The sequence below is a fragment of the Triturus cristatus genome, chromosome 8, assembly GCF_964204655.1.
Source record: "Triturus cristatus chromosome 8, aTriCri1.1, whole genome shotgun sequence".
In the NCBI taxonomy this organism is placed as follows: Eukaryota; Metazoa; Chordata; class Amphibia; order Caudata; family Salamandridae; genus Triturus; species Triturus cristatus.
The window spans coordinates 806,156,786-806,181,840 of NC_140591.1; the positions used below are offsets into that span (position 1 = coordinate 806,156,786).

At 44.7% G+C, this 25,055-nt stretch overlaps 1 protein-coding gene across 2 annotated transcripts in view; it reads left to right on the top strand.

Moving 5' to 3' along the window:
• CLYBL (citramalyl-CoA lyase) overlaps window positions 1-25,055 on the top strand; it is a 2,027,539-nt gene that overhangs the window by 532,221 nt on the left and 1,470,263 nt on the right. For both annotated transcript variants that reach the window (XM_085622259.1, XM_085622260.1), the window contains one exon: window positions 14,650-14,688. In XM_085622259.1, the coding sequence (XP_085478385.1) occupies window positions 14,650-14,688 (39 nt within the window). The remainder of the gene's footprint in view (window positions 1-14,649; window positions 14,689-25,055) is intronic.

The window sequence follows — 25,055 nt, forward strand, 5'->3', positions numbered from 1 at the left end:
CTTTGGCGAACTCACTCTGAATATCAAGCAATCCAACAGGAGCCAACTCCGATTCATTATCTTCCCATTGTTCCCGAAGCAAAGTACACATCATATCAAAAACATACCGCTACGTTGGCTCTTTCCACTGTAGGAACGTATTCAGAACCACTCCCGGATCATACCTAGAAACATTCGTAACCCACCTACGAGCCAACGAATCCAACACTCCACGCTCCACAGAACCAGGGAGCTGACTACGTCTCTGTCTGTCATCAGAAACGGGGGTCGTGACTAGCGACCCAAATAGAGGAGTTAAGAAATTAGCAACAGTGTCAGCCACTCGCCGATGAACAGAAGGGGAGGAAGCAGTCATAGGAACAGGAGAAAAGGTACCGTGCGATGGTAAAGAAAAAGATGCAGAAGTGGAGGAAGTCGAAGGGACAGGAGCAAGAGGCACAGCAGTCTGAGTCAAGGCAGGCAAAGGTAAAGTAGGCAACCCAGGAAGAGGGGGTGCCGGAGAAACCTGAACCAACTGTGTAACAGGAAAAGGGGTTTGCGGAGGGACTAAAGGCTGACCAGCAACCTGTTGTGCAACAAACGGTAATATCGGTGCAGTAGCACCTTGCACGTAAGGGGGAGTTGACTTTAACAAATAAGACATTAATGGATCCTTCTCGGGATCCTTAACAGGATTCACAGGAGGGGGTGACAAAACTGGATAACATTTGTCGATAGCCATATTATGTTGCCTATCTGACACCTCAATCGCTTTATCTTCTTCATCTTCTTTAAACTGCCTAGCAGCTTGCATTATCGATACACCCTTTTCTCTCCTATCTCTTTTAGCTTGTTTTAACTCTTGTTGTCTGGCTTCTTTGCGCCAAAGGAGGAAGGAGTCGAACATTGCCGGCCGGGCTTTCTTCCTAAATAATTTCGCTTCCAAATTGTCTAAAATCTCTGTATCAAGACTACCATGTTGGGGCCATCGTAAGACGTCATCTTTCCTAGTGTAGCGGACCCATACTTCATTGAATGTAATGGGGCCCATGCCGTGTTTAGAATAGAGCTCATAAGTCGGAGTTCCAACTGGAGGTATCGGACACGAGTCCTCCAATCGGAACTTCCTGTTATAACCACAACAAAACCAAGTACCAAATTTGCTACGATTAGGCATCTTCGCTCACTAATCGAGCTTCATACTTCAAGGGGCTATCTCTACCGATACACTCGTAAATATACGAGACCCTCGGCTTTGGAAATTGCAATTTTCAAATCAAAACTAAGGACCAAACAAACTAAGAACCAAACTAAGAACCAAGCAAAACCAAGAACTGCTCAAACTAAGGACCAAGTAAAACTAAGAACCAAACAAATTAGTGGGAGCGACCCATTTATACTTAACCAAGTCATCTGCTACGCCACCCAGAAGATCCGTCGATCGTCTCGCCTTACGAAGTTTCACAAAAGGGGGGTGTCCAAGACAGGGCGACAGTCAGGGCAGCGGTCTTTACGTAGCCGTCAGAAGGGGGAAATCTCGTGGAAAAGACCTTCGGTCCACGTTTTCGACATGCAGGGGTCGCTGAAGTGGGGGCCCTCCTCCAGAGTTTCCTCACGAAGTTCCTCTCGATCCTCGGGCTTGGACCGGTACCGCTTGATGTCGCCCCGCGTCGGGCGCCAACTGATGAACCGGGTTTTTAGAACCCAGCGGCGCCAGGGGCACGCCCAAAGTCTTCGGGTTCACCTGTCTTAGAATACAGAGACATAGGATAGGATACTTCTTGGTGGTGTCAGAGATCGAGTTTATTGGCTGCAGCCAGTAACAGAAGTCCTAGAAGTCATCACGGTATGAGTTCTCAGGAGACTGCTCAAATTTACAAAGCAAGTCATCCCTTTTTATGCCAGAAACATCACATTCCAGACAAACACCCATTATTTTACAAATTGTCCAATCGCATGTAACCACACCAAAAGTATCGCATGACGGTAAAACCCACTTATCAGTTGTCCGGCCCATGATCAATCATCGAACAATCCCAACATTCTTCTTTAGACAAGCCGGACTGACCCATAATAAAGAGACCACAACCCACATCGTAAATGGACCACAAAAGAAGAAACAGAAACAGATAGAAGTAGGATGGGGCATGTTTGTGTGCAATACAACTTTACGAGATCCCATGCTCTGACCCTTAATCAAGATCAGCTAGCGGGCGGGAACAGGTTTGACAGGGTCGGCCTCAGGCAACGAGGTCAGTTCACTCGAGTCATGTAGGAGTCAGCACACACTCGAGCTAAGGTGAGCCTGACCAAAGAGCTCGTTTAACCACAGTCATCGGCCTATGTGAGGGCAACCACAAAATGGCTACCATGTGCAAAATGGAACCCAGGGTTCGGAACGAAAACCCTAAATACGCAGTGAATCCATTGGTGTAATGTGACGAAAACACACGTACTAGATGAACTCACTAGTTACGGTTCGCTGTTACCAAAATCGTAACGGAACCATGATATTTATTATGCAGATTCAGATTTCACGGAACCTCACACCTCACTGCAACGCAGCTCTGTGGCGCTTACTGGAGGTACCTAGTGGGCTAGTTGGACCCTAGGGACCCTCAGGATTCAAGGGGACTTAATCTCCTAACTTAAAACGGCCACAGGGCGTGTTTACACTGTGGTGAAGGGAGGGGACGGGGCCTGAGGTGACGTGTGCAAACACGCCCTGTGGCACGTTTTAAGTTGGGGAAATAATTCCCCTTCAATCCTGAGGGCTCCTGGGGCCAACTAGCCCACCAGGGGCTTCCAGTTAGCGCCACTGCGCTGCGTTGCAGAGAGGTGGTCTACGCCGTGCCCCTTTTTACACCTCTCTGCAACGCAGCTCTGTGGCGCTTACTGGAGGTACCTAGTGGGCTAGTTGGACCCCAGGGACCCTCAGGATTCAAGGGGACTTTATCCTCCAACTTAAAACGCCCACAGGGCGTGTTTGCACACGTCACCTCAGGCTCCCCCCTCCCTTCACCAGTGTGCAAACACACCCCGTGGGGCGTTTTAGGAGGTAATTTTAATCCCCCAGCCCTATTATGTACTAGGGGCTTGCAGAGGAGGTCATGCTAATCACAGGGGCACCCCAACGCATAATGTTCCCTAGTGTATGTAGGTGTTTTCACTGTATTCTAAGTGTCTTTTAGCATACCACTGGCTCTAGCCCTGGTTAGTCAGAGTCAGTTAACACCAGTACCCGTCTGAAAAAGTTGTGGGCACAGGATGATTTTGTAACAAGGCCTCTTTCTGCTCCTCTGTTGGTTCTTTCTGCACATGTCTTGCTTCTTCCTGCAATTTTCTTCGTCTTTGAGGACTTCTGTTCCTTCTTTCCGTATTTCTTTTGCTTCTTTCTGTGCTTTTTTTCTTCTTTCTTCACATGTCCTACCTCTGTAGGCATAGTTAGAAACTAGCATTTAAAAAACCTTAGAAATTCACTTAAAAAACCATAGGTTTCAGGCACGTTATAGTTAGAAATTAGCATTTCAAAAACCTTTGAAATTCACTGAAAAAACCATAGGTTTCAGGCACGTTATAATTAGAAATTAGCATTTAAAAAACCTTAGTAATTCACTGAAAAAACCATAGGTTTCCAGGGGCGTTATAGTTAGCAGGACATTTCACTCGTACAAAACCATAGAAATTTCCCCATTATAGTTAGTTCAGCTAACTATAACTCGCGCGCCCGCAATGCACTGCTGATAACGTCACATATTACATCACTCATGACATGGTCAGTGACATCACTCATGACATCACTGATGACGTCACTGATTACATCATCCAGTGAATGTGTCTTTTTCTGAAAATTAAATATGTTTTATATATGTATATGTCAAGGTTGATGGCAAAATAAATGGGTATGTAAGTGTCTAAATGGATGGTTTTTTTTGTTGTAAAATTGATTGTATAACTGACTGATTAACTGTATGTTAGTGAATACATGGGTTAGTAAGTAATATGTACATATCTGTATCAGTCTCTCACTTTGTGTATAAGTGGCTGCATGGATTGGTTAGTAGGTACATGAGTGCCTATATGGGTTATTAGATGTTTTTTTGAGTATCAGTATGATTGTTTGAGTGTCTGTATGGTTCGGTGGGGGGTATTACCACATAAATGTATGAGTGAGTTACTCAATGTTTGTATGTTTTGAAAACAGCATGGGTGCAGGACTGTATGAGTGGTTGTGTGTGTATGAGTGTGTTAGTGAGTGAATGACTGTCTCAATAGTGTGTTTATGAGTAACTACATATGTTTTAAAATAGTATATATTTGTATTTGTGTATATAAGTGAGTACATGAGAGAGTGAGTAATTGGAAAAGTTCCTGTATAAATACGTTTTTATTTTTTTATAAGTGTTGATTTAAGAGAGTAAGTATGTGTAAGTTTCTGTTCAAGTAATTGTGGCGATGTGTGTATAACTGTTTATGCAAGTAAATGGATGTTTGATACTTTGCATGTGTGACTATGTGTGTGAGTAACTTTATGGATGAGTGTTGGTGTAACAGGATCTATAGGTGTATGAGTACATTTGATGAGTGAGTTCAAGTATGACTGACTGTATAGGACTGTTGGTGAATGAGTGGATGTGTATGTAGATCTTGGAATTACTGAATATGTGTGTTGTAAGTAGTATTGGTATGTCTATTGTTTTGAAAATGTTAGTTTCTATTTTTGAGTGTGTGTAGCAAAGGTTATATTAGGGTGAGATGAGGTCTGTCACTCTATCACAAGGATGATGTCATCAGTGATGTCATTTGAGATGTCATGAGTGATGTCACTGACCATGTCATGAGTGATGTAATATGTGACGTCATCAGCAGTGCATTGCGGGCGCGCGAGTTATAGGTAGCTGAACTAATTATAATGGGGGAATTTCTATGGTTTTGTATGAGTGAAATGTCCAGCTAACTATAACGCCCGTGAAACCTATGGTTTTTTCAGTGAATTATTATATATATATATATATATACATTACCTACTGGCGGTCGCCAGTAGGTAATTATAGTTACAACCTAGTTTCCATAGGAAAAGCATTTTTTGATTTGCTAATAACTTTGGCGTCGTTTGACGAATCTTCGCGAAATTCTCCCAAAAAAAGTCTATCCAGGTCAGCTCCTATCCTGAAAGTTTGGGGGTGATTCGTCAAGCGGGGGCTGAGAAAAAAGGGGCGTCCCAAAACGCGTTTTCCCCATGTTAATTTCCATGTTTAGTTGGCTGTGGTGTTCTAACAACAAGCTTAATGTTCATTGGCTGCGAACCATCGAAAGTAGAAGTGTTTCCTGCCATTCACTTCCCCTCCGCAGAGTAGTAAGGACATCTAATTGCCTCACATGTTGTAAGGAGGACCTTCCAGATCTTAATGTTGATTGGTTGCGAACTTTTGAAAGTAGAAGTGTTGCTAGGTATTCCCTTCTCCTCCACGGAGTAGGAGGGACATCTGATTGGCTGACGTGTTCTAAGCGAGAGCTTCCAGAGCTTCATGTTGATTGGTTGCGAACTATTGAAAGTAGAAGTGTTGGCAGCTATTCACTTCCCCTCCGCGGAGTAAGAGGGACATCTGATTGGCTGACGTGTTCCAAGGAGGAGTTTCCCAAGCTTAATGTTGATTGGCTGTAAACCATTAAAAGTAGAAGTGTTGTCAGCGATTCCTTCCCCCTCCGCGGACTATTAGGGACATCTCATTGGGTAACGTGTTCCAAGCGGGACCTTCCCAAGCTTAATGTTCATTGGCTGTGAAGCATTAAAAGTAGAAGTATTGGCAGCCATTCCCTCCTCCTCTGCGAAACAACATGGACATTTTATTGGCTAAAGTGTTCTGAATACAAGTTTTCTCCCTATTCGGTGGGAACGGTGCACTGTTGTCAGCCATTTTGTGACGCACTTCCAAAGGAGTACGGGAAAACAAAGTAGGGGAGGGTAGGAACACTATTAACTCCGTACAGTGGTCACAAGGTGGTGGAGAGGGATTTTGAAGGTAAAAATTATTTTTTATATATTTTAAGGACCATTTATATAATTGCCGTGGGGTGTGCAAATCATGGCGGAAAAATAACAGAGTGTGTTGCGGTCTTCTTTTTATTAAGTTTGCGGGTGGGATACTTCCCAGCAGCACTATTTACTTATATTTTGGTGGTGTTTACTTTGCTGACAGGGAGGTGTGGTTGCGCAGCAAAAATTTAAGTTTAGGTTTTTATTTAGCAATTACAAATGAACTTTCTTCGGATACTGACGTTGTATATATTAAAGGGGTGACAAATAAAAATGGAATTTCATAAAATATCACTTAAGCGTGGCCACACCCTCCTTTTTTTCTGCTGTAGTTTGTAAAAGTGTTGCCCCATATTCTTGATAATATAAGAGAGCATCAGTTACTTTTAGATAAAGTAGAAAAGAAGTGCTACAATAAACACTTCCACACTACATCATCTGAGGTCAGAAGAACAAGTAAAAAACAGTTTATCACAAATTTCTTCATATTACATAGAAATGTATGCATTATAATTTTTCAAGTTTGTATTTTGTAGAATTCGGGAACGTTCTGTAGTAGTGCTTAGAGGTTGCACACTGTTCTGCTAACAAATCACGTACTCATTTAAGAATATATAGGATAGTACTATTATATTATACAGTACTGGTCTTATATATTCTATAGAGAGAAGGTGAATAGGAACCGCAACTGAGAAAAATAGAAATTAGAAAATAACATTCAGAAATGTAGGGTTTATCAAATGTTTAAAGTAAGAAAGTATGTATGAAAGCTATATTTTTTTAGATTGCAATTTCGTAAAATATGCTCACTGAAAAAATATCTGATCAAGTATGTTATAAAGCTTAGTAAGCTGTATTTCAGATGGCGCCGACAAATCTCCAATTCCTCTTCTGTAACAATAGGAGAGTCTATTACAATATAACGAGTGACACCATTGTTACAGTAAAAAGAAAAGGAAAATAAAGGTATGAATACAACAGAAGATCAATAACGAAATACTTTCGAGCGGTGAATATTTTCAGAGCTTCTTTTCTCTGGGACTTCGAAATGTTTGATCTTCGTGGCGACGGGTCATAAACTCCTCTGAGATCATTATGACTGTGAAAATTATAATGTACATATTCACAGTATATGATCAAAAGGGGGGAACAGACTAAAAACCGGAAGCTGGTGGCGTTGCTGATATATCTTTACTCTTTGCGCCGACGGGTCATGAACTCCTCTGAGATCACCATGACTGTTCATATTATAATATACATATTGACAGTATATGATACCCAGGGGTAGACTAACAACTGGAAGCTGGTGACGTTAATTATAAATCTTTAGGGTTTGCGCCGACGGATCACCAACACCTCTGAAGTGAAGTACAGTGTCAATATTATAATATAGAAAGTCACAATATATAAGCTGAAAGGAGCCAGAAAAGGAGCAATGTTTGCTGTAATCTGTCTGTTTCTGAAAACAAGCTGCTGACGTTATAGAAAAAAGGCAAAATCATGCAATAACACTTTTTTCTAGATAGAAATGTTTAAATATTGACAAATATTATAAATATCTACTATGCCATAATCAAACAACTTACAACTCAGGAATATTTTTTGTTGCCACAAAACAAGAATCCAACGCTAGAAAAGGGAACCTGCATCACATAATGGACACGGATAAATAACTTGCAAAAACGAAACTAATCGAACAACGGGTGTGGTTTATATACTTTTTGGTTATTGAGTAGTCTATGGAAGGAAGATGTGGCTCCGCCTGTTTAGATGTCACGTTTTATAGTTTACACATGCTCATGTTTTAACTGTTTAGCTTGTGCACGTGTTGGGAAAAGTTACAAAATGTGAAGCTGTAAAGGTTTTGGTTTCCATCGTAACACGTATAAGGTCCTTAATATGTACATACGTTGGAGAGTTTAAAAACTGTTACCCGGCAAACTGTGTCATTTGCATTCTCAGGATTAAAAACATCTAAATAGAAGACATAACAAAAAATATTGTTCACAATAGAAGAAAAAAGAATACGTGCTAATATTTGTCATCACTATGCTGTTAAATTTAAAAAATGCCAGCATTTATAAAGTGTACAGCTACCCCCGGAAAGGTGTGTCAGCGCTCGGGGGCGTTGGGAAGATTAAGCAAGGTGTTGCTCACAGTGAGATAGTGGTGGGCTAACATTCTGCTCGAGCCGGGAATCGAACTGTGAACACTGTTGTTCGAAGTCAGGTATTATAGGTGCTGCGTCACTTTTACTACACTTATATGTTAATTACTGCTAATTAAGTTGTAAACATTGTTAAATTATAAGTAGGGCTTCCTGTTTTCCGTTTTTACTGATTTTTACAGATAAATACAGACATAAAACTATTTATTTTCCTCTCTGTATTTATTTTAAAATGTGGATAAAAACGGAAATTGGGTTATTTTTTTAGCGATTCTAAATGCTGTCAATCATGACTACCAGGCCAATAGGTCCGTCGTTCTAAAAGTAAAAGGGTTAAAACAATAAAAGAATTTTAGTAAAGAGCCTTAAACAGCAATATATATGCTCGTAAAAGAAAACATGTACATTTTAATATCAAGGTTGTGCATATTTTATCATGTGAGTGTTTATATGACTCAAAACGGTCAGTCCTTCAGGCATGAGTGCATATTTATCAGACAAATAACTGTGGAAATATACTCATTTCAGATTCATTTTTACACAAAACCCAAAATATATATGGGTAAATACAGATACAATTATTTAAAAAATATATGGCTAAATACAGACGGAATTGTCCAAAAAAGAAATACCATAAAACCAGGAGCCATCATTATAAGTTAATAAAAGACTACTGTTAAGTTAGTTTTCACTATAAAAAGTATACATGTCTTTTTAAAATGTACTTAAAAAACATTATAGGTTATAGGGACATTGTAGTTAGAAATTAGCATTTAAAAAACCTTTAAAATTCACTGAAAAAAACATAGGTTTCAGGGGCGTAATAGCTGGACATTTCACTCGTGCAAAACCATAGATATTCCACTGTTATAGTTAGATCAGCTAACTATAACTCGCGCCCCCGTAATGCACTGCTCATGACGTCACATATTACATCATTCATGGCATGGTCAGTGACATCACTGATGACATCACTGATGACATCTCAAATTACATCACTGATGACATCATCCACATGATAATCCGATGCACCTCCTCACACCCTAATATAACTTTTGATACACCCATTCTAAAATACAGACTACCATTTTTGAAACCATAGAGACACCAATACCAGTTACTACATACCCACTCACTGATTCTTAGGTCTACACACACATCCACTCATTCACCTATACAATCACTTATACATGCAGTCACTCCTCAATACAACACTATAATATGCAGTCATACACCTATTCAAACAGTCACATACCGCCACACCTCCATGAAATTACTCACAGACCTAGATAGTCATGTAAAGAATCAATCACACTCCCATTTACTCACCTATACAGTTATACATACACCACCTCCCTAATTCATACAGATAGTAGTGCATACTTACTCTCTTATATAATCAGTGATACAAGTACACACTTATCCATATAGCCGCTTTCGTAATTACTCACTGTCACATATAGTTATTTATATACACCATCACTCACATAAACTGCCTTTTACATATGTAGCTACTTACATGTACCACTGAGATCTCCATTCACTTACGAACACACCCATACACACACTCACCCAGTCATAGAGCTATTTCCACATGCAGTCTTGAACCCATACACCCAGTGAATCAACTAGTCACACGTCTATGCACAGAGTCACACACCTCCAACCCACCCACACATACTCGGGCACCATTACAAATACTCAGGCAAACAGTCAATAACCCATATAACCTGTCATGTAGCTACTGCCTAACCCATGTACTAGCTTACACAACAACAAACACACTGATACAGACATTCACACAGTTTAGTCACTAATGCATGCATTCAGTAAGACACGTTTAATCAGTCACACACCTCGTAAATCCTTCATCCAGACACTTATACACCCACTGATTCTTCAATACAGCTTGGCATATATATAAAACATATTTAAACTTTACAGAAACACACAGTCACTGGATGATGTCATCAGTGATGTCATCAGTGATGTCATTTGAGATGTCATCAGTGATGTCATCAGTGATGTTACTGACCATGCCATGAATGATGTAATATGTGACGTCATGAGCAGTGCATTGCGGGGGCGCGAGTTATAGTTAGCTGAACTAACTATAACGGTGGAATTTCTATGGTTTTGTACGAGTGAAATGTCTACCTAACTATAACGCCCCTGAAACCTCTTTTTTTTCAGTGAATATATAGGGTTCGGGTTTTGTTGTAAAGGCTGTTTGCCCACCAAGCGTACTTCTCCCCTGTAAAAAACTGGGCTACCCATCTCAAGCAGCTACCACAATTCTTCTCAGGGTGAAGTCACAAGCAAACCCTAAATTAACCTGTGCTCAACCCTCAGATAGCTTGGCACAGAGCAGTCAGGCTTAACTCAGAGGCAATATGCAAAGTATTTGTGCACCACTTCAAACAGAAACACAGTGATACCACTGCAGTTTTGAAAAATAGAGTCATTTCAATAAATACAACCAGACCAAAACGACAAAAATCAAATAATTAAAAACTGAGATATTCAATTAAAAAGATTTTTGTGAAAATAGTGCCATAAGGCGTAAATCGCCAACTGTGGATATCCCGGCTGTGCCGGACTGGGGCAGAGTCACATGTTTAGGACGACTGCGATAGAGCACGGGCCAACTACAGAGACCCAGTTAGGCCTGCTGAACAAAGCACCTTAAATCTTGGTGTACAGAGCATTGCGAGGATCCACGTCCAAGATGTGTTGCACAGCCAAAGCGATGCATCGGTTCCAAGATGTGGCAAGCCTGCAGTGCAAGCTCCTGCATTGTCATCGAGGATCCCATTGACCAAGGCTTGTGATGCGAAGTCTAGGGTCGAGGATGAGTCGTGCAGCCAGGGCAATGCGTCGGTTCTGGGGAGCTGTGAGGCTGCAATGTGGATTCCGGTGCCGTTGTGAGGCTGTCGTTGATGAGAGATGTAAGGGCCTGCACTCAGGATGCGATGCACAGCGGCGGTTCCGATGCTGTGATGGGCTGCAATGCGGACATTTGCTGCGGTTCTGAGCCATGCAGTAGCGGTAATGCATATGTTCTGCTGGGGGTTGCACCGCACAGCAGATTAGATGCGTTGGTTCCGGTGGATCCACAGACGTTGGTGGAGCACCTTAGGCCCACTTTCAAGGGTCTAGGACAGGAGTGGCACCTCTTAGTAGGGTAGATTCACAGATGACAGAGTCCAGGTGCTGAGTCAAGGTTGTGGTAGCTTTCTGTCCCTGAGACTCAAGTCAGGAGGCCAGCCCACTATGCCCTTGGTGCCACTCCCTGAGTTTTGTATTCAAGAGATTCGGTTCATTCCTTCTTCCCAGGGAAGCAGACAGCAGATCAACACAGCAAGGCAGCAGTCCAGCAGAGTGGCAGTCCTTTATCAGCACAACAATCCTTCCTCCGGGCAGAATATCCACAGGTCCAGAGGTGTACTGAGGAGTGGGTGTGTGAGGTCTAGTATTTATATCCAGTTGTGCCTTTGAAGTGGAGTGAGAAGCCTCTAGAGGTGTTTCTTTGAAGTCCCCAGGTGTCCTGCCTTCCCTGCTCTAGCTCCAGACTTACCACAGGGGGTATGCAGCCCACTTTTGTGGAGGCAGGACCCAGCCTATTCAAGTGTAAGTAGGGCTGGGTCCAGCTCCGCACTCCTGTCCTGTCAGTGATGGCCCATCCCGGCACACCTAAGATCTCTATTTTGTGAGGCTATCTAAGAGGAATACACACCTTCTACACCCAGCAGTCATGTGACTAGAGACAAGCTACATGCACTAAATGGCTAAGGCAGGAAAATGCAAATTTTCTAAAAGTGGCAATTTCAAAATTGTAATTCAAAATCTGACTTCACCAAAAGTTAGGTTTTTCCCTTACAATCACAAACAGACCAAACATGAACTGGTTACCTGCTCTCTTTTGGAAATTACAGCTTATGAAAGATAATAAGGTAACTCCAATGTTGGTCTGTGGGAGAGGGAGATCCTGCAGTAGTGAAAAACGAATTTAAGAGTTTTTCACTACCAGGACATGTAAAACCTAAAATTACATGTGCTACTTTTTAAACACATTGCACCCTGTTCTGGGTGCTATGTAGGGCTTTGTTTCTAAAAAAGAAAGGTTGAACCTGGCAAAAGGTTTATTTTGCCAGGCTGAAATGGTAGTTTAAAAATTGCACAAATTGGCTACAATGGCAGGTCAGTGACATTTAAAAGGCTACGTAAGTGGGTGGCACAATCAGTGTTGCAAGCCCACTAGTAGCATTTAATTTACAGGCCCTGGGCACATGCAGAGCCACTTTAATAGGAACATACAAGTGAGTTAGATATGCCGATTGGGGATACGCCAAAGTTACCACGTTTTAAGGAGAGAGAACATGCACTTTAGCATTGGTTAGGACTGATAAGGTGTGCAGAGTCCTAAAGCCAGCAAAAAGGATATCAGAAAAAAATGGTGGAGGAAAGCAAAACGTTTGGGGTAAGCCCACCCTAACACTGACAGGGCTAACATCCCCTAAGCGGATTATTAAAATGGAAAATGAAGTACCTAAACTTTGCCAAAGATGCCACACAAAGATGGCAGACCTTTATGATATGTTTTGGCAATGCCCCATGATTGGGAACTACTGGTAGGAAGTATTAGCTTTAGTCTTGGAAGTGACGGTTAGGTAGATTGACGCCTGGGACTAAGAAACACTGAGCTGCAAATTAAACAATAGACCTTGCTTTGCTCCTAGCAAAGAAGAAGATAGCAATGAAATAGAAGACATTCCTGGAGTTCACCTGTTATCTTGTGGCTTATTGACCTGGACTAGACACCTAGGAGTATCGAGGGTGGACTGGCATGCACGGCTCTCACCAGTTTTGTTTTTAGGCCAGATTCCCTTGCAAACTTCAAATTTTAAATAAACACATTTTCCTCACATTTTTATGATGGGAAGTTCTGGATTTCTGCAGGTAGCCACAAACGTCCATCCACCCAGCATTACCCCAAGTCTCCTGATAAATATCTTACCTCACTTGTGTGGCTAGGACTAGTGCCCGCGACAGGAAACAGCCCAAAACGCAACATGAATACATCACATTTCTCCGCTGAAAATGGGCCATTTTTTCCAATGTGGGTGGCTGTTAGCTGTAGGTTTTGGACCCTAGCTCTGCCGGCACCTAGGGTAACCTAGTAAACCCATACAAGTCTGAAGACTAGACACCAAGAGATATCCAGGGTGTGGTGACTTGCGTGGCTCTCACAAGGTTTTTTAACCCAGAATACCTTGCAAACCTCAAACTTTGACTGAAAAAACACATTTTGCTCACATTACTGTGATGGAAAGTTCTGGAATCTGCGGGGAATCACAAACTTCAATCCATCCTGCATTCACCCAAGTCTCTCGATTAAAATGACACCTCACTTGTGTGGGTAGGCCTAGTGCCAGCAAAAGGAAATGGCCCAAAACACAAAATGGGCGCATCACATTTTTTCCTTTTTTTCCAAGATGGGTAGCTGTTGATTTTGGACCCTAGCTCAGCTGGCACCTAGGGAAACCTAGCAAGTCTGTACATTTCTTAAAACTAGACACCCAGGGCTATCCAGGGGGATCTGACTTTCATGGCTCTCACCAGGTTTTTGTACCCTGACTTCCTTGCAAACCTCAAATTTTGACTTAAAAAATGTATTTTCCTCACATTTTTGCGACAAAAAGTTTTTCAATCTGCAGGGAGCCACAAACTTCCATCCCCCAAGTCTCTTGATAAAAATGGTACCTCACTTGTGTGGCTAGGCATAATGTCTGCAACAGGAAACGGCCTAAAACGCAACATGGAAGCATCACATTTTAAATAGAGTTCATGTCTGGTCATTTATGGTCTCTCCTGCTGAAACACAAAATGTTTTGAAAGCAACTTAGGGAGGGGATGTCAACGTTTCTCCCTGTAGTTAGTCTTCCGGTCTCATCAGAACAAATGTCGTCTGACTAAACTTGGGAATCTTGGGACCTTCAATAAAGCATTCTGTAAGCAATACATGCAAAAATCCTTCAACATATTTTCTAATGTATACTGTGCCGCTGGTTTAGTCGAAAAGTTTTACAACTTGTTTACAAGTTTACTAATCAAAAAATGTATAAACTAATACTATTATAAAAGTGCTGCATTATACCGCATAATTTAGTCAACGCAGCCTTATAATTTGGTGCTCTTACACCAAATTCCAGTTACCTTGATGATAGCAATGTGAGATTTCATATGGAGCAAACCTGCACACAGAGCTGCAGGGGCTATTACATGAATGTGTGCTTCTTGAGAGAAGTAGAGGTACATTTCTAGCTTTGGGAAATTACTTTTATACTCTCAATGGCCCAGCAGGTCCCCCAACAATAAAGTTTTGCATATGCCCTAACAAACTTATGCTATGGTACTGGGTATGTGGCAAGGTGAAGTAATACTGTGTCTTTTTTGTCTTTTTTAGTATCTTTGGAGAACTTGCAGTTTCAGGAAAGAAGATAAGGCAAGTTAAATTTGTCTTTATTTACTGTTGCATACATCTTACATCTAACAGACTGTTTTAGAACAATGCTTCTGCCCTCTACGTAGGACACTGTTTTAGAAGGACAGTTTTAGCCAGAAGCAGAGATGGTGTCTCAGTGCAGGACTGCAGCCAAGGCCCTAACTCGGGTTATGGAGGACAGCTCTGAAGCAGGATCAGAGACTGAGACAACAGATACTGAGACAGCATTTGAGGGAGAGAAAAATGGAGCAGAATGAAAAATTTCCTAGCTTTCGTAACGGAAAGTTTCAATTCTATTAAGGACTCGGAGGCGAGGATTAGGCTTTTCTTTCTTCTATTTATTCAATACAATAGGACTTCATTTCCCATAACACCTATGGAAAAAACAACAATGCCTTGTAACAGTCCATTGTCCAATCAGGCGCCTCCTGGGATCATAACAACCCCTGCTCTGTGATGGAAGTCCTCTTTCTTCCTGCGACAAAGCCGACTGCCAGCATTCCTAGTCCTGCTTCGACGACTCTGTCCCTGCAGGCAGAAAAAAGGAGTCGTAAAACCTGCTAATCAAAGTCACCAGCACAGAAGTAAAAACAACATCCACAACAGAACAGGAAAATGCTTTACTTACGCCTGACGTCACATCCTGATGAGCCCGGGTGGGTCTAGGAGTATCCTGAGGGCGGGATAATCCTCGCCTCCGAGTCCTTAATAGAATTGAAACTTTCCGTTACGAAAGCTAGGAAATCTTTCATTCTATGTCGGGACCCGGAGGCGAGGATTAGGCTAGTTCAAAGCTTATCCACCACCAGAGACGCAATGGAGGTGACTGGCTTGAAGTAAAACCTTTTAAAGGTTGAGTCGGAAGACCAGTCAGCCGCATTCAAGATGTCCTCCAAGCTTGATCCTAGCATAAAAGCCTTAGATGCCATAGTGCCCCGAGCGGAGTGTGCTCTGAAGACCTTAGTGTCGATTCCGGCCTCAACCATCACCCAACAAACCCATCTTGCAATCGTCGGGGAGGAGACCGCCTGAAAAGGCTTCCGCATGAGGGCGAACATCCTCAGTCATGGCTTCATAAGCTCTGATACACCTGACAAAGCAGAGTTTGGGACAGTCAGGGAAAGCCGGATAAGAAATAACCCGAGACTGGGTCTTGGTGTGCCGGGACACATGGAAGGTGACTCCTTCCGGCGTGAAGGATCTCCCCGTAATATCCAGGGCCCGTACATCCGATAACCGTCTGCAGGACACTAAACACAACAAAATAGCCAGCTTCGAAGACAGCTGTTTCCGTGACAGGTATTTGTTGCTGGGCCATTCCGACAAGAAGTGTAAGACCTTATTTACATCCCAGAGTACCAAATATCGCGGTTCTGGGGGAAGGGAAAGACGAATCCCCCGTAGGAGCTTCTGCACCAGGGGATGGTCACCCACGGGATGATCTGCCACCGCCGAGTGTCCAGCCGAAATCGTAGAGTGAAACGTATTAATTGTCCTGTAAGCCAACCCTTCCGAAGTCAGGGATGCCAAAAAATTCAGGATGTGAACAACATCTGCCGCCACGGGATCCAGACTCCGTTGCAGACACCAACTCATCCATCAGGACCAGGCCGATCGGTAGCGCTTGACGATACCATCGGCCCATGCTCTGGATAGGAGCTCTGCAGCGTGGCACGAAAGCCCAGTGACTTGCCATCGAGACCTGTAATCCGCCACGCCATCAAGGGCAACGAGCCGTTCACTATCAGGGGATGAGGGCTGCCCGATGGATTAAGCAGGCGATGAGGGAGCCGGGTAGACGGATTGGAGAAGCACAGGAAAGTTCCATCAGAACCGGAAACAAGGCTTGCGCTTTCCAAATTTGGGTAATCAGCACCAGATCCGCCCCCTGCCGACGGACCTGCGTCGTCCATCGCATGATCATAGCGCAGGGGGAAATGCATAACCCGGCTCTAGCGACCAATCCTGAAGGAAGGCATCGGTGGCTGCCCCCCCTGGATCCGGCCTCCAACTGAAGTACCTGGGAATCTGGAAGTCCAGGCGAGAGGCAGAGAGGTCGACAGTAAAAGGACCCCACCGTTCTTGCAAGGTCAGGAACACCGGCCGGAACAGCTTCGACATGCTGGAGTCTCGAAGATGCCGAGACTGCCAATCGGCCACTTGATTGGCCGCTCCGGATAAATGCTCTTCAATCACTGACACTTGATGGGCCAGGCAGTATTCCCAAAACTCCTTGGCCAAATATGCCAGGGCTTTGGCATGCATTCCTCCCAGATGATTGATGTAGTGTACTGCCACCACATTGTCCATCTTGAGGAGGACACACGAGTGAGCCCTGTCCTTCGTCCAACAGCGAACCGCAAAAGAGCCTGCCATGAGCTCCAAACAGTAGATGTGGAGGGAACCTTCCTCGGCGGACCAACCTCCTCCTATAGTGAGCTCGGCACAACGTGCTCCCCAACCGGAGCCGCTGGCATCGGACTAGATCACCAAGTCGGGAAAGGAACCAAAAATGGCACGACCGTTCCACGCTTCCATGTGGGAGAGCCACCACTGAAGCTCGTCCCTGACCTCCTCGGACAGCGGAACCTTCTGAGCGCAAGTCAAACCCCTGTGTAGATGGAACGCTTTGAGTCACTGAAGGGCCCGAAAATGCAAAGGACCCGGAAAGATGGCCTAAATCGAGGCTGACAGGAGGCCGACCACCCTGGCAATGCTGAGGAGGGACGTTAGTTGTTTCCGAAGCAATTGCCGGATCTCGTGACGGATCTTCGTCATCGTCCTGGAAGGCAGACTGAGTGTCGCAGCCACTGAATCGATCACAAAACCTAGAAAAGTGATCGAGCGAGTGGCATGGAGGCAAGACTTTGATGGGATTGCAGGAGACAAACCGCCGAGCGGAGCTGGAGCATGAGAGTCTGAGGGCACTGGTGTAGGAAGAGCATGTCGTCCAGATAGACAATCATCCTCATGCCCTGCGCCCTTAACGCTTCCACCACTGGATGTAAAACCTTGGTGAAACACCAAGGGGCGGACGACAGACCAAAGGGAAGCGAAGTGAACTCGAAAATCTGGCTGTCCCACTGGAACTGCAGGAACCGACGGTGGGGCGGGAAGATGGGGACCGTCAGGTAGGCATCCTTGACGTCCAAACGGACCATCCAGTCGTTGGGGCACAACAGATCGTGAAGGAGGTGAATCCCCTCCATTTTGAAATGCCGGTAGACAAGCCATTCGTTGAACTCCTGAAGGTTTATCACCGGACGCTGTCCGCCATCCTGTTTCTGAACCAGAAATATGTTGCTTAGAAAGGCCCCAGGCTGGGGGTGGAAGCGGCAAATTGCCCCTTTGCTCCGGAGCTCCTGGACCTCGAGGCGTATCAATGCCGCCTCAACACCAGGGAACCTGATTGGAGCAGGAGGAAAGGACTGAACTGGGGAACCAAAAAACTCTATGTGAAACCCCTGTACGGTTTGAAGCACCCAAGCGTCGGATGTCGGAGCCCGCCAATTGTCCAGAAACCGGGCCAACCTGCCCCCCAAGCAATGACATGAGACAATTATGGAACTCACCGTGATTGGCTGGGCCGCCGTTGCCTCTTCCACCGATGCGCTGGCCTCGGCGACGAGAACTGCCTCTTGTGGGGTAGAAGCCACCAAAACATGAGGAGTCCTGGTATTGCCCCTTCTGGGACTGCTGACCTCTGCCGGAGGCTGCCTGCGAGAACTGGCCAGCCGAGCGCCCCCTGCCATGACCGGCCCCTCTGAAAACCCGCACATTGAAAATGCGCTTCACCTGGACTGTGCCTTGTCCAGAGAGTTAAATGTGGACACGAACTTGCCAAGCTCCTTAACGAATGGGTCTCCAAAAAGACCGCCCTGCGCCACCGGATCCGCTTCAGGTGTCACCAGTTCGCCCAGCTTCGGGTACAATTTGATAAGGGGCGACCTGCGCCTCTCTGTAGAAATGGTGCAGTTCGCATTCCCCAGGAAAATAATGGCCCGTTGGGCCCAACTGGACAGGGTTTCGGGGGAAATGATGGCACCAGATGCCTTGGCGTCTTCAACCATATCAAAAAATGTTACCAGTGGACCCGTGATGTCTACCAACTCGTCCTGACAGGCACGCCAGGATCTGTCTATGCCGTGCTTCAGGTCTTTGATAGACTTAGTAAGAAAGGTGGCCATCCTAGCATCGATCTCGGGGGTCACCGCCACTTTCCCTTCCAGAGATGGGCGCGGGCATTCTGATCTAAGGCGTGAGCGGACGTCCTGATCGAGCGGTTTCCGAAGGCGTGCCGCCACATACTTGGCCACCTTATCGCAGGGGACCCACTGTGAGGAGCGGGGATGCAAAAGGTCTTCCGGATCTAGGAGGTCAGACTGGGCTCCACCCTGGGAAGCCGAGGCTTGGGGACGTTCCACAGAACCTGAAGGAGAGGGGCGCCACGATCTGCCCTGATCAGAATCGCCATCTGAAGCACCCTGGGAGTCCTCAGAAAGAGGCATTGATGGCACCGGATCTGGGGCTCCTACAGGCGGTGGATCAGCAGGGGAAGGATCCGCCGGCAAGGATGGGGTCTGGGCGTCCAAAAAAGCTTGCCACAGCCGCTTGAATGCATCGGGATCAACCCCGTCGGAGCAGGGTCGCTTACGCGGTTTCTCAGGTTGGGAAGCGGGACTCGACTTTGGAGGTACGGAGCCAGAAGGCCCCAGAGCGTCTTCCCTCGCAGGGAGGGGTTCAAGGAGTTTTGCCACGTCATCCAACCTCTTCTCCAAAGGAGCCACCGCCTCTGAGACCGCCTTTACGATGGAGGAACCAACCGCGTCGCAGAATTCATCCGACAGCGGGAAATACTGGGATTCCTCCTCCTCCTCATAATAATCATCAAACTCCTCCATGCTGCCCAAAGGAGAAGCTGAGGATCTGAGGTAAGTGAGGTAAGTAAGCTAGATATAGGTGGTCACCCACCAGGTAAGAGGGTAAGGAAAAGGGACTTCACCCAGGTCAACCACAGGAAGAAACAAGGTCCCCCCAGTCAGGAAGTCAAACTCAGAGGGCCAGCCAACCTAGAAGCTCCTGTGCTAGGCCCCAACAAGCAGCACACAAATCGCCCTGAACCTCAATGCGGGCCAAATCAATGCCTGGGAACTCCAAGTGCTGCGCGGCACAAATATGAGACAATCTTACCCCCGCGGGGGTGTTCAATCCTCAGGCAGAAATACCGGCTGGGCGCGAGACAACAGGGACGCTGGCAGAGGCGCATGGCAATGGCCGTTGAATAGTACGACCTCCGCTCGCGCTCCGCTGAGGAAAGACCAGCGCCAGAAGGGATACAGGGATGCGTGCCCTCTCGCGTTCGGCTGACCGCTCGCGCTCCTGCCGATGTGAGAGAAACCTTTGTGCGGCCGTGTAGGAGTGTGCAGAACGTTCCCGCGGCTGTGATCACGGAGCAGAGGCTCCTAAGTACTTACCCGTCAAAGACGGCTGCGGGCAGAACAAAATAACAAAGTACACGGAGCAGAAGCTCCCAATCCTCAGAGACAACAAAGCATATCACCGAGCACACAGAGTAGAAGCTCCCAAGCAAAAGTAACGTTATTCACCCAAACAGTAGACAACACCGTCAATAAAACAGCAAACAGTGAGCCCATATAGCGGAGCGAAGGCTCCTGGTACAACCCCCAATACAAAGTGCCCCCAAACCACCAGCCCAAACGTGACTGAAGGAAGGACACTTATCTGAGGGAGGCTGCTAGCAGCGAAGAAAGAGGACGACCAGCACAGAGCAGGGATTGTTATGATCCCAGGAGGCGTCTGAGTGGACAATGGACTGTTACATGGCATTGTTGTTTTTTCCATAGGCTTCATGGATAATGAAGTCCTATTTTTGTTCACTGTTATTTTCTAAGGCTGCTATTGAATAAATAGAAGAAAGAAAAGCCTAATCCTCGCCTCCGGGTCCTGACATAGAATCTGAAAGTGATTTTCCAGTTGGCGGAGTTCCATCTAACGACTCATCTTCCAACGATTCTGAGGGACATGAAGATGGCAGTTGTGATGTCCCTTCGCTCTTTGCAGAGAGGTGACTGTAACAGGTTAGACCAACCCATAGATCAGGCATATGCGGCGGCAAGCACAGATGGAGTGCTCTCTTGGCAGCCCCCCAATTTAGTTCAGCCCCAAATTCCACCTTCAACTGGTGATGCTGGATGAAAAGTTGATACGGCCACTTTTTTACCAATTGATTACGTCCATCTCTTTTTGGATGTTGAATTTCTTTAGCAAATTGGGCAGTAATCAACTTTGTGTGCCAAACAATTTCTGAGGGAGCATGGAGGCACACTATGGCCTCATTCTAGGGCACACCAGTGGCCTCCCACTTTTCTTGAGGACTTGAAGATATTTTCGGAACTTACGCTCAACATAGGGTTAGTGTAAAAAGCAATCTTGCAGTCCTATCGGTCTACTTGCACAGTTTGGGTAACCCCTGTTTTCACACCGTGGATGAGCAGAGATCGTTCTTGCTATTTCAGTGACAATTCTGTTGCATTGCCCCGGGAACATTCAGACGATGACAAGCTGTTCAAAATTCTGCTTGTAGTGGAACATTTGTCTGCCTGGTTTCCAGAAATGTATAATCCTGGAAAGAATAGAGCCATTGATCCTTTACAAAAGGTGCCTGCTGTTCAGACAGTACATTGCGAGCAAAGAGCTCGCTATGGCATCAAGTTGTACATACTGTGTGAGAGCTCTACTGGTTATGTGTACAGCTTGAGAGTGTATACAGGGAAGGACTCCACTCTAAACCTTGTAAGTTGCCCTCCCACTCTAGGAGTCACAGTTAAGATTCTATGGGAGCTTGTCCAGCCACTACTTCACTAAGGTTATAACTTTATGTGGACAATTTCTATAGGGGAGTAGAGCTGTTCAGTGAGCTGTATAAAGCTGGCACTGTGACATGCCATACAGTTCTTTGTCAACGCAAAGGACAGTAAGAAGTTCCAGAAATCCCAGAGCACTGCATTGCATTCCAATGAACTGCTCTCAGTCAAATTCTCTGATAGGCGAGATGAGTACGTGCTTGCTACAATTCATGATGACGGCACTTTCCCTGTCGTGGTTTGGAATCAGATGGCTGAAGTTCACAAGCCCACCTCTATAGTTGACAAATACATGGCCGGAGTGGATAAAGAACTACCAGGTTCTTCAGCAATACAATGCTAGTCGTAAAACATTTCACCTCTGGTCAAAACATTTCACCTCTTTCGTACCAGATTAGCAATCACATGCAGAAATGAGCAACTGAAAGATGATCAGTCAACATTCGCGTAAGGTCCTTTCACTGCGTGAACAGATATATACTGCATATGCCACATAAATACCATCTGCTGCATAATCTGCAGTAGTAGATTTATGTGGCATATACAGTATATGTATATATTTTTTTTGTAATGTATGTTTTCACTATCTTCCCCCAGGGGAAAACACACATCTTAAAATAATATATACTGACCCCCAAAGTGGGTCGACCCATATGATGAGGGTCGAAACCCTACCTTTTTTATTTTTAAATGTGTGTTTCCCCTAGGGAACCACACATTTAAAATAGGTATAGAGGCCAAAGGGGGTCAGCCCCTAAACAAGTAAGGCCGTCCATCTGTTTATATATATATATATATATATATATAATATATATTATCTACTGGCGGTTGCCAGTAGATAGTTATAGTTAGGACCGTGTTTCCATAGGAAATCTGAAAATTCTATTTTGAATAACTTTGGCGCCGGTTGACGAATCCTCGTAAATTTTTCAAAATAGGTGGGGCGCTCCGCTCGGCTCCTACCCTGAAAGTCTCGGGGGGATTCGTGAAGCGGGGGCTGAGAAAAAAGGGGGGTCCCAAAACGCGTTTTCCCCATGCATTTTTCCATAGGGACCTTTAGTCCAAGGTACAGCCCGAACGGCTGAACAGAATTACTTGAAATTTGGCATAGAGGTAGTCCTCAGGTCAGGGATGTGCCATTTGGATATCTGGAGTCAATCTGTTCAGTAGTTCCTGAGAAAATTGCAGTTAAAAGTACATATATATCTATAAGCGCGCACCGTGCGCGTACGGTAAGCATACCGTACGCGCACGCTGCCGTGCGCGAGCGGAATTCTGATTGGCTGTTAGATGTCAGTAAACATTCGAATCGGTCGAAATCAGGAAGTGTCTGCCGCCATTTTGTCTCTCGCAGTCTGAGGCAGTGAAAAACAAAGGTGGAGAACGTGAAAAGGGGGCAGGGTGGACAGTTCCTGACCCCCTAGCCTTTGTCAGGGGGTCACTGAAGGACCCCCCAGGGTGAAAAAAAATTATTATTTTTTTCGAAAAAGCGCGAGGTGCGCGCACCGTACGCGCACGGCACGCACAACGCCTCGTGGGCGTTTGGTGCGCGAAGCGCACCGAACGCTAACAGCGAGCGCACGATGCGCGAACCCCACCGTGGTGAAAAACCTGAAAAAAAAAATATTAATAAATACATAACTTAGCATTTAAAAAACCGTACAAATTCACTTAAAAAACCATAGGTTTCACACACGTTATAGTTAGGAATTAGCATTTAAAAAACCTTGCAAATTCACTTAAAAAACCATAGGTTTCACACATGTTATAGTTAGCTGGACATTTCTCTCGTAAAAAACCAATGAAATTCCCCCGTTATAGTTAGTGCAGGCAACTATAACTCACGCGACCGCAATCCTCTGCTGATGACGTCAGATATTACATCACTGTTGACATGTGTGTCTTTCTGAACAATAAATATTTGTAATATATGTATAGCTAAAGATTAATGGAAGAAGACATGGGTAAATAAGTGTCTAAATACAGTGATGTAATATCTGACGTCATCAGCAGAGGATTGCGGTCGCGTGAGTTATAGTTGCCTGCACTAACTATAACTGGGGAATTTCATTGGTTTTTTACGAGAGAAATGTCCAGCTAACTATAACATGTGTGAAACCTAAGTGAATATATATATATATGAGGACTGCCCCCATTCATTTAATTTTTTCTGTCTTTTTAATATACATTCTCCTCAATTGCGCTCTCAGGGGTAAAAACAGCATTCAACACAAATTCTTGTGCCCCCAGGGGTATCTTACAATTACCATGAGGGCCGACTGCCCCAAACAAAGATCCCTGGTGATCTAGTGGATTGCTGATTATAGATTGCAGCACGGCTGTGATCCACAATCATGAAACAATATCAAGAAAGCCTTGTTTGAAAGGAGAGGTTCTCCCCTTTCGGATGAGGTGTCCCTGTAACCTGGGGAGGCCTTTTTGGGCATTTTCTTTCCCCACCAGAGTGGGAGAGGGAGCTTATCTGCTCCTCGAGCTCGCTCCGGTGGGGAAACTATGATCATGTGCCCCTCGCAGTGCACTGACATCATAGAAGGTTTGGGGGGAGGGGTGGGGCTGACGCGGAAGCATTTCTGCTGTCACCGGAGGATTCTTTTTAGCCCTCCCCGTGTTAATTAATGGGCAACAGACGCACACCGGGGAGGGCCTATGGGTGTTGACCATTGGCCATACCCTGCTCTAGAGTGGTTAGGGACAATATGTTTTTAAAACAGTCCAAATGTTTCTGTGATTTTGAATAATGAGTACTTTTTTCCAATTGTAGGTCTTTACACCATTCTTCGTGCAAATTCCAGGCTTAATCAAAATCCATAACTGAGGCTAGTCATTAAATCAATACATTTAAATAAAATAAATCACATTAGGCTCCACAAGAAGGACAGAGTGGTTAAGTTTTTAAGCCATAAAGGTTTATTAAAGGTTAAAAGATTTTCAAGATCAAAAGCAATTTAGTATCAAATCAATCTGTAATCATCACATGATTGGCTTTAGTAAAAATCAAGTTCAAATCAATCAGTCATATAAGTAAAATAACACATTAGTTTAATATTGTCCCAAAAGAAAATGTTGAGTGAATTAGTGCTGCCATAAAGCGAGCACCTTTCACAGCTCCCAGAAATTAGCCATACTAAACACAATATTACATTAGCTATTGTCAACCTAAACATGAATAATACACACTGTTAAAAGCATTTGCATGTTTAAGTGTTAATTTATTTTTGCTTGCTTATAGTTTTTGAAAGCACTCTAATTGCAGGTTTGTGCGTCTGGGCGTTAGACGCTTTGGAATACATGCATAGTTTAGTTCAGTGATTCTCAAAGTACGGCCCGGGGGCCGCTTGCGGCCCTCTTGAACTTTACATGTGGCCCCCCTGGTGAACAGTAGCACAAGCTGCTGTTTAATTGCTGAGCACTAATATTCAGAAAAAATGCTAACTAAACGGGCAAGCATTTATTTAAAGGTTA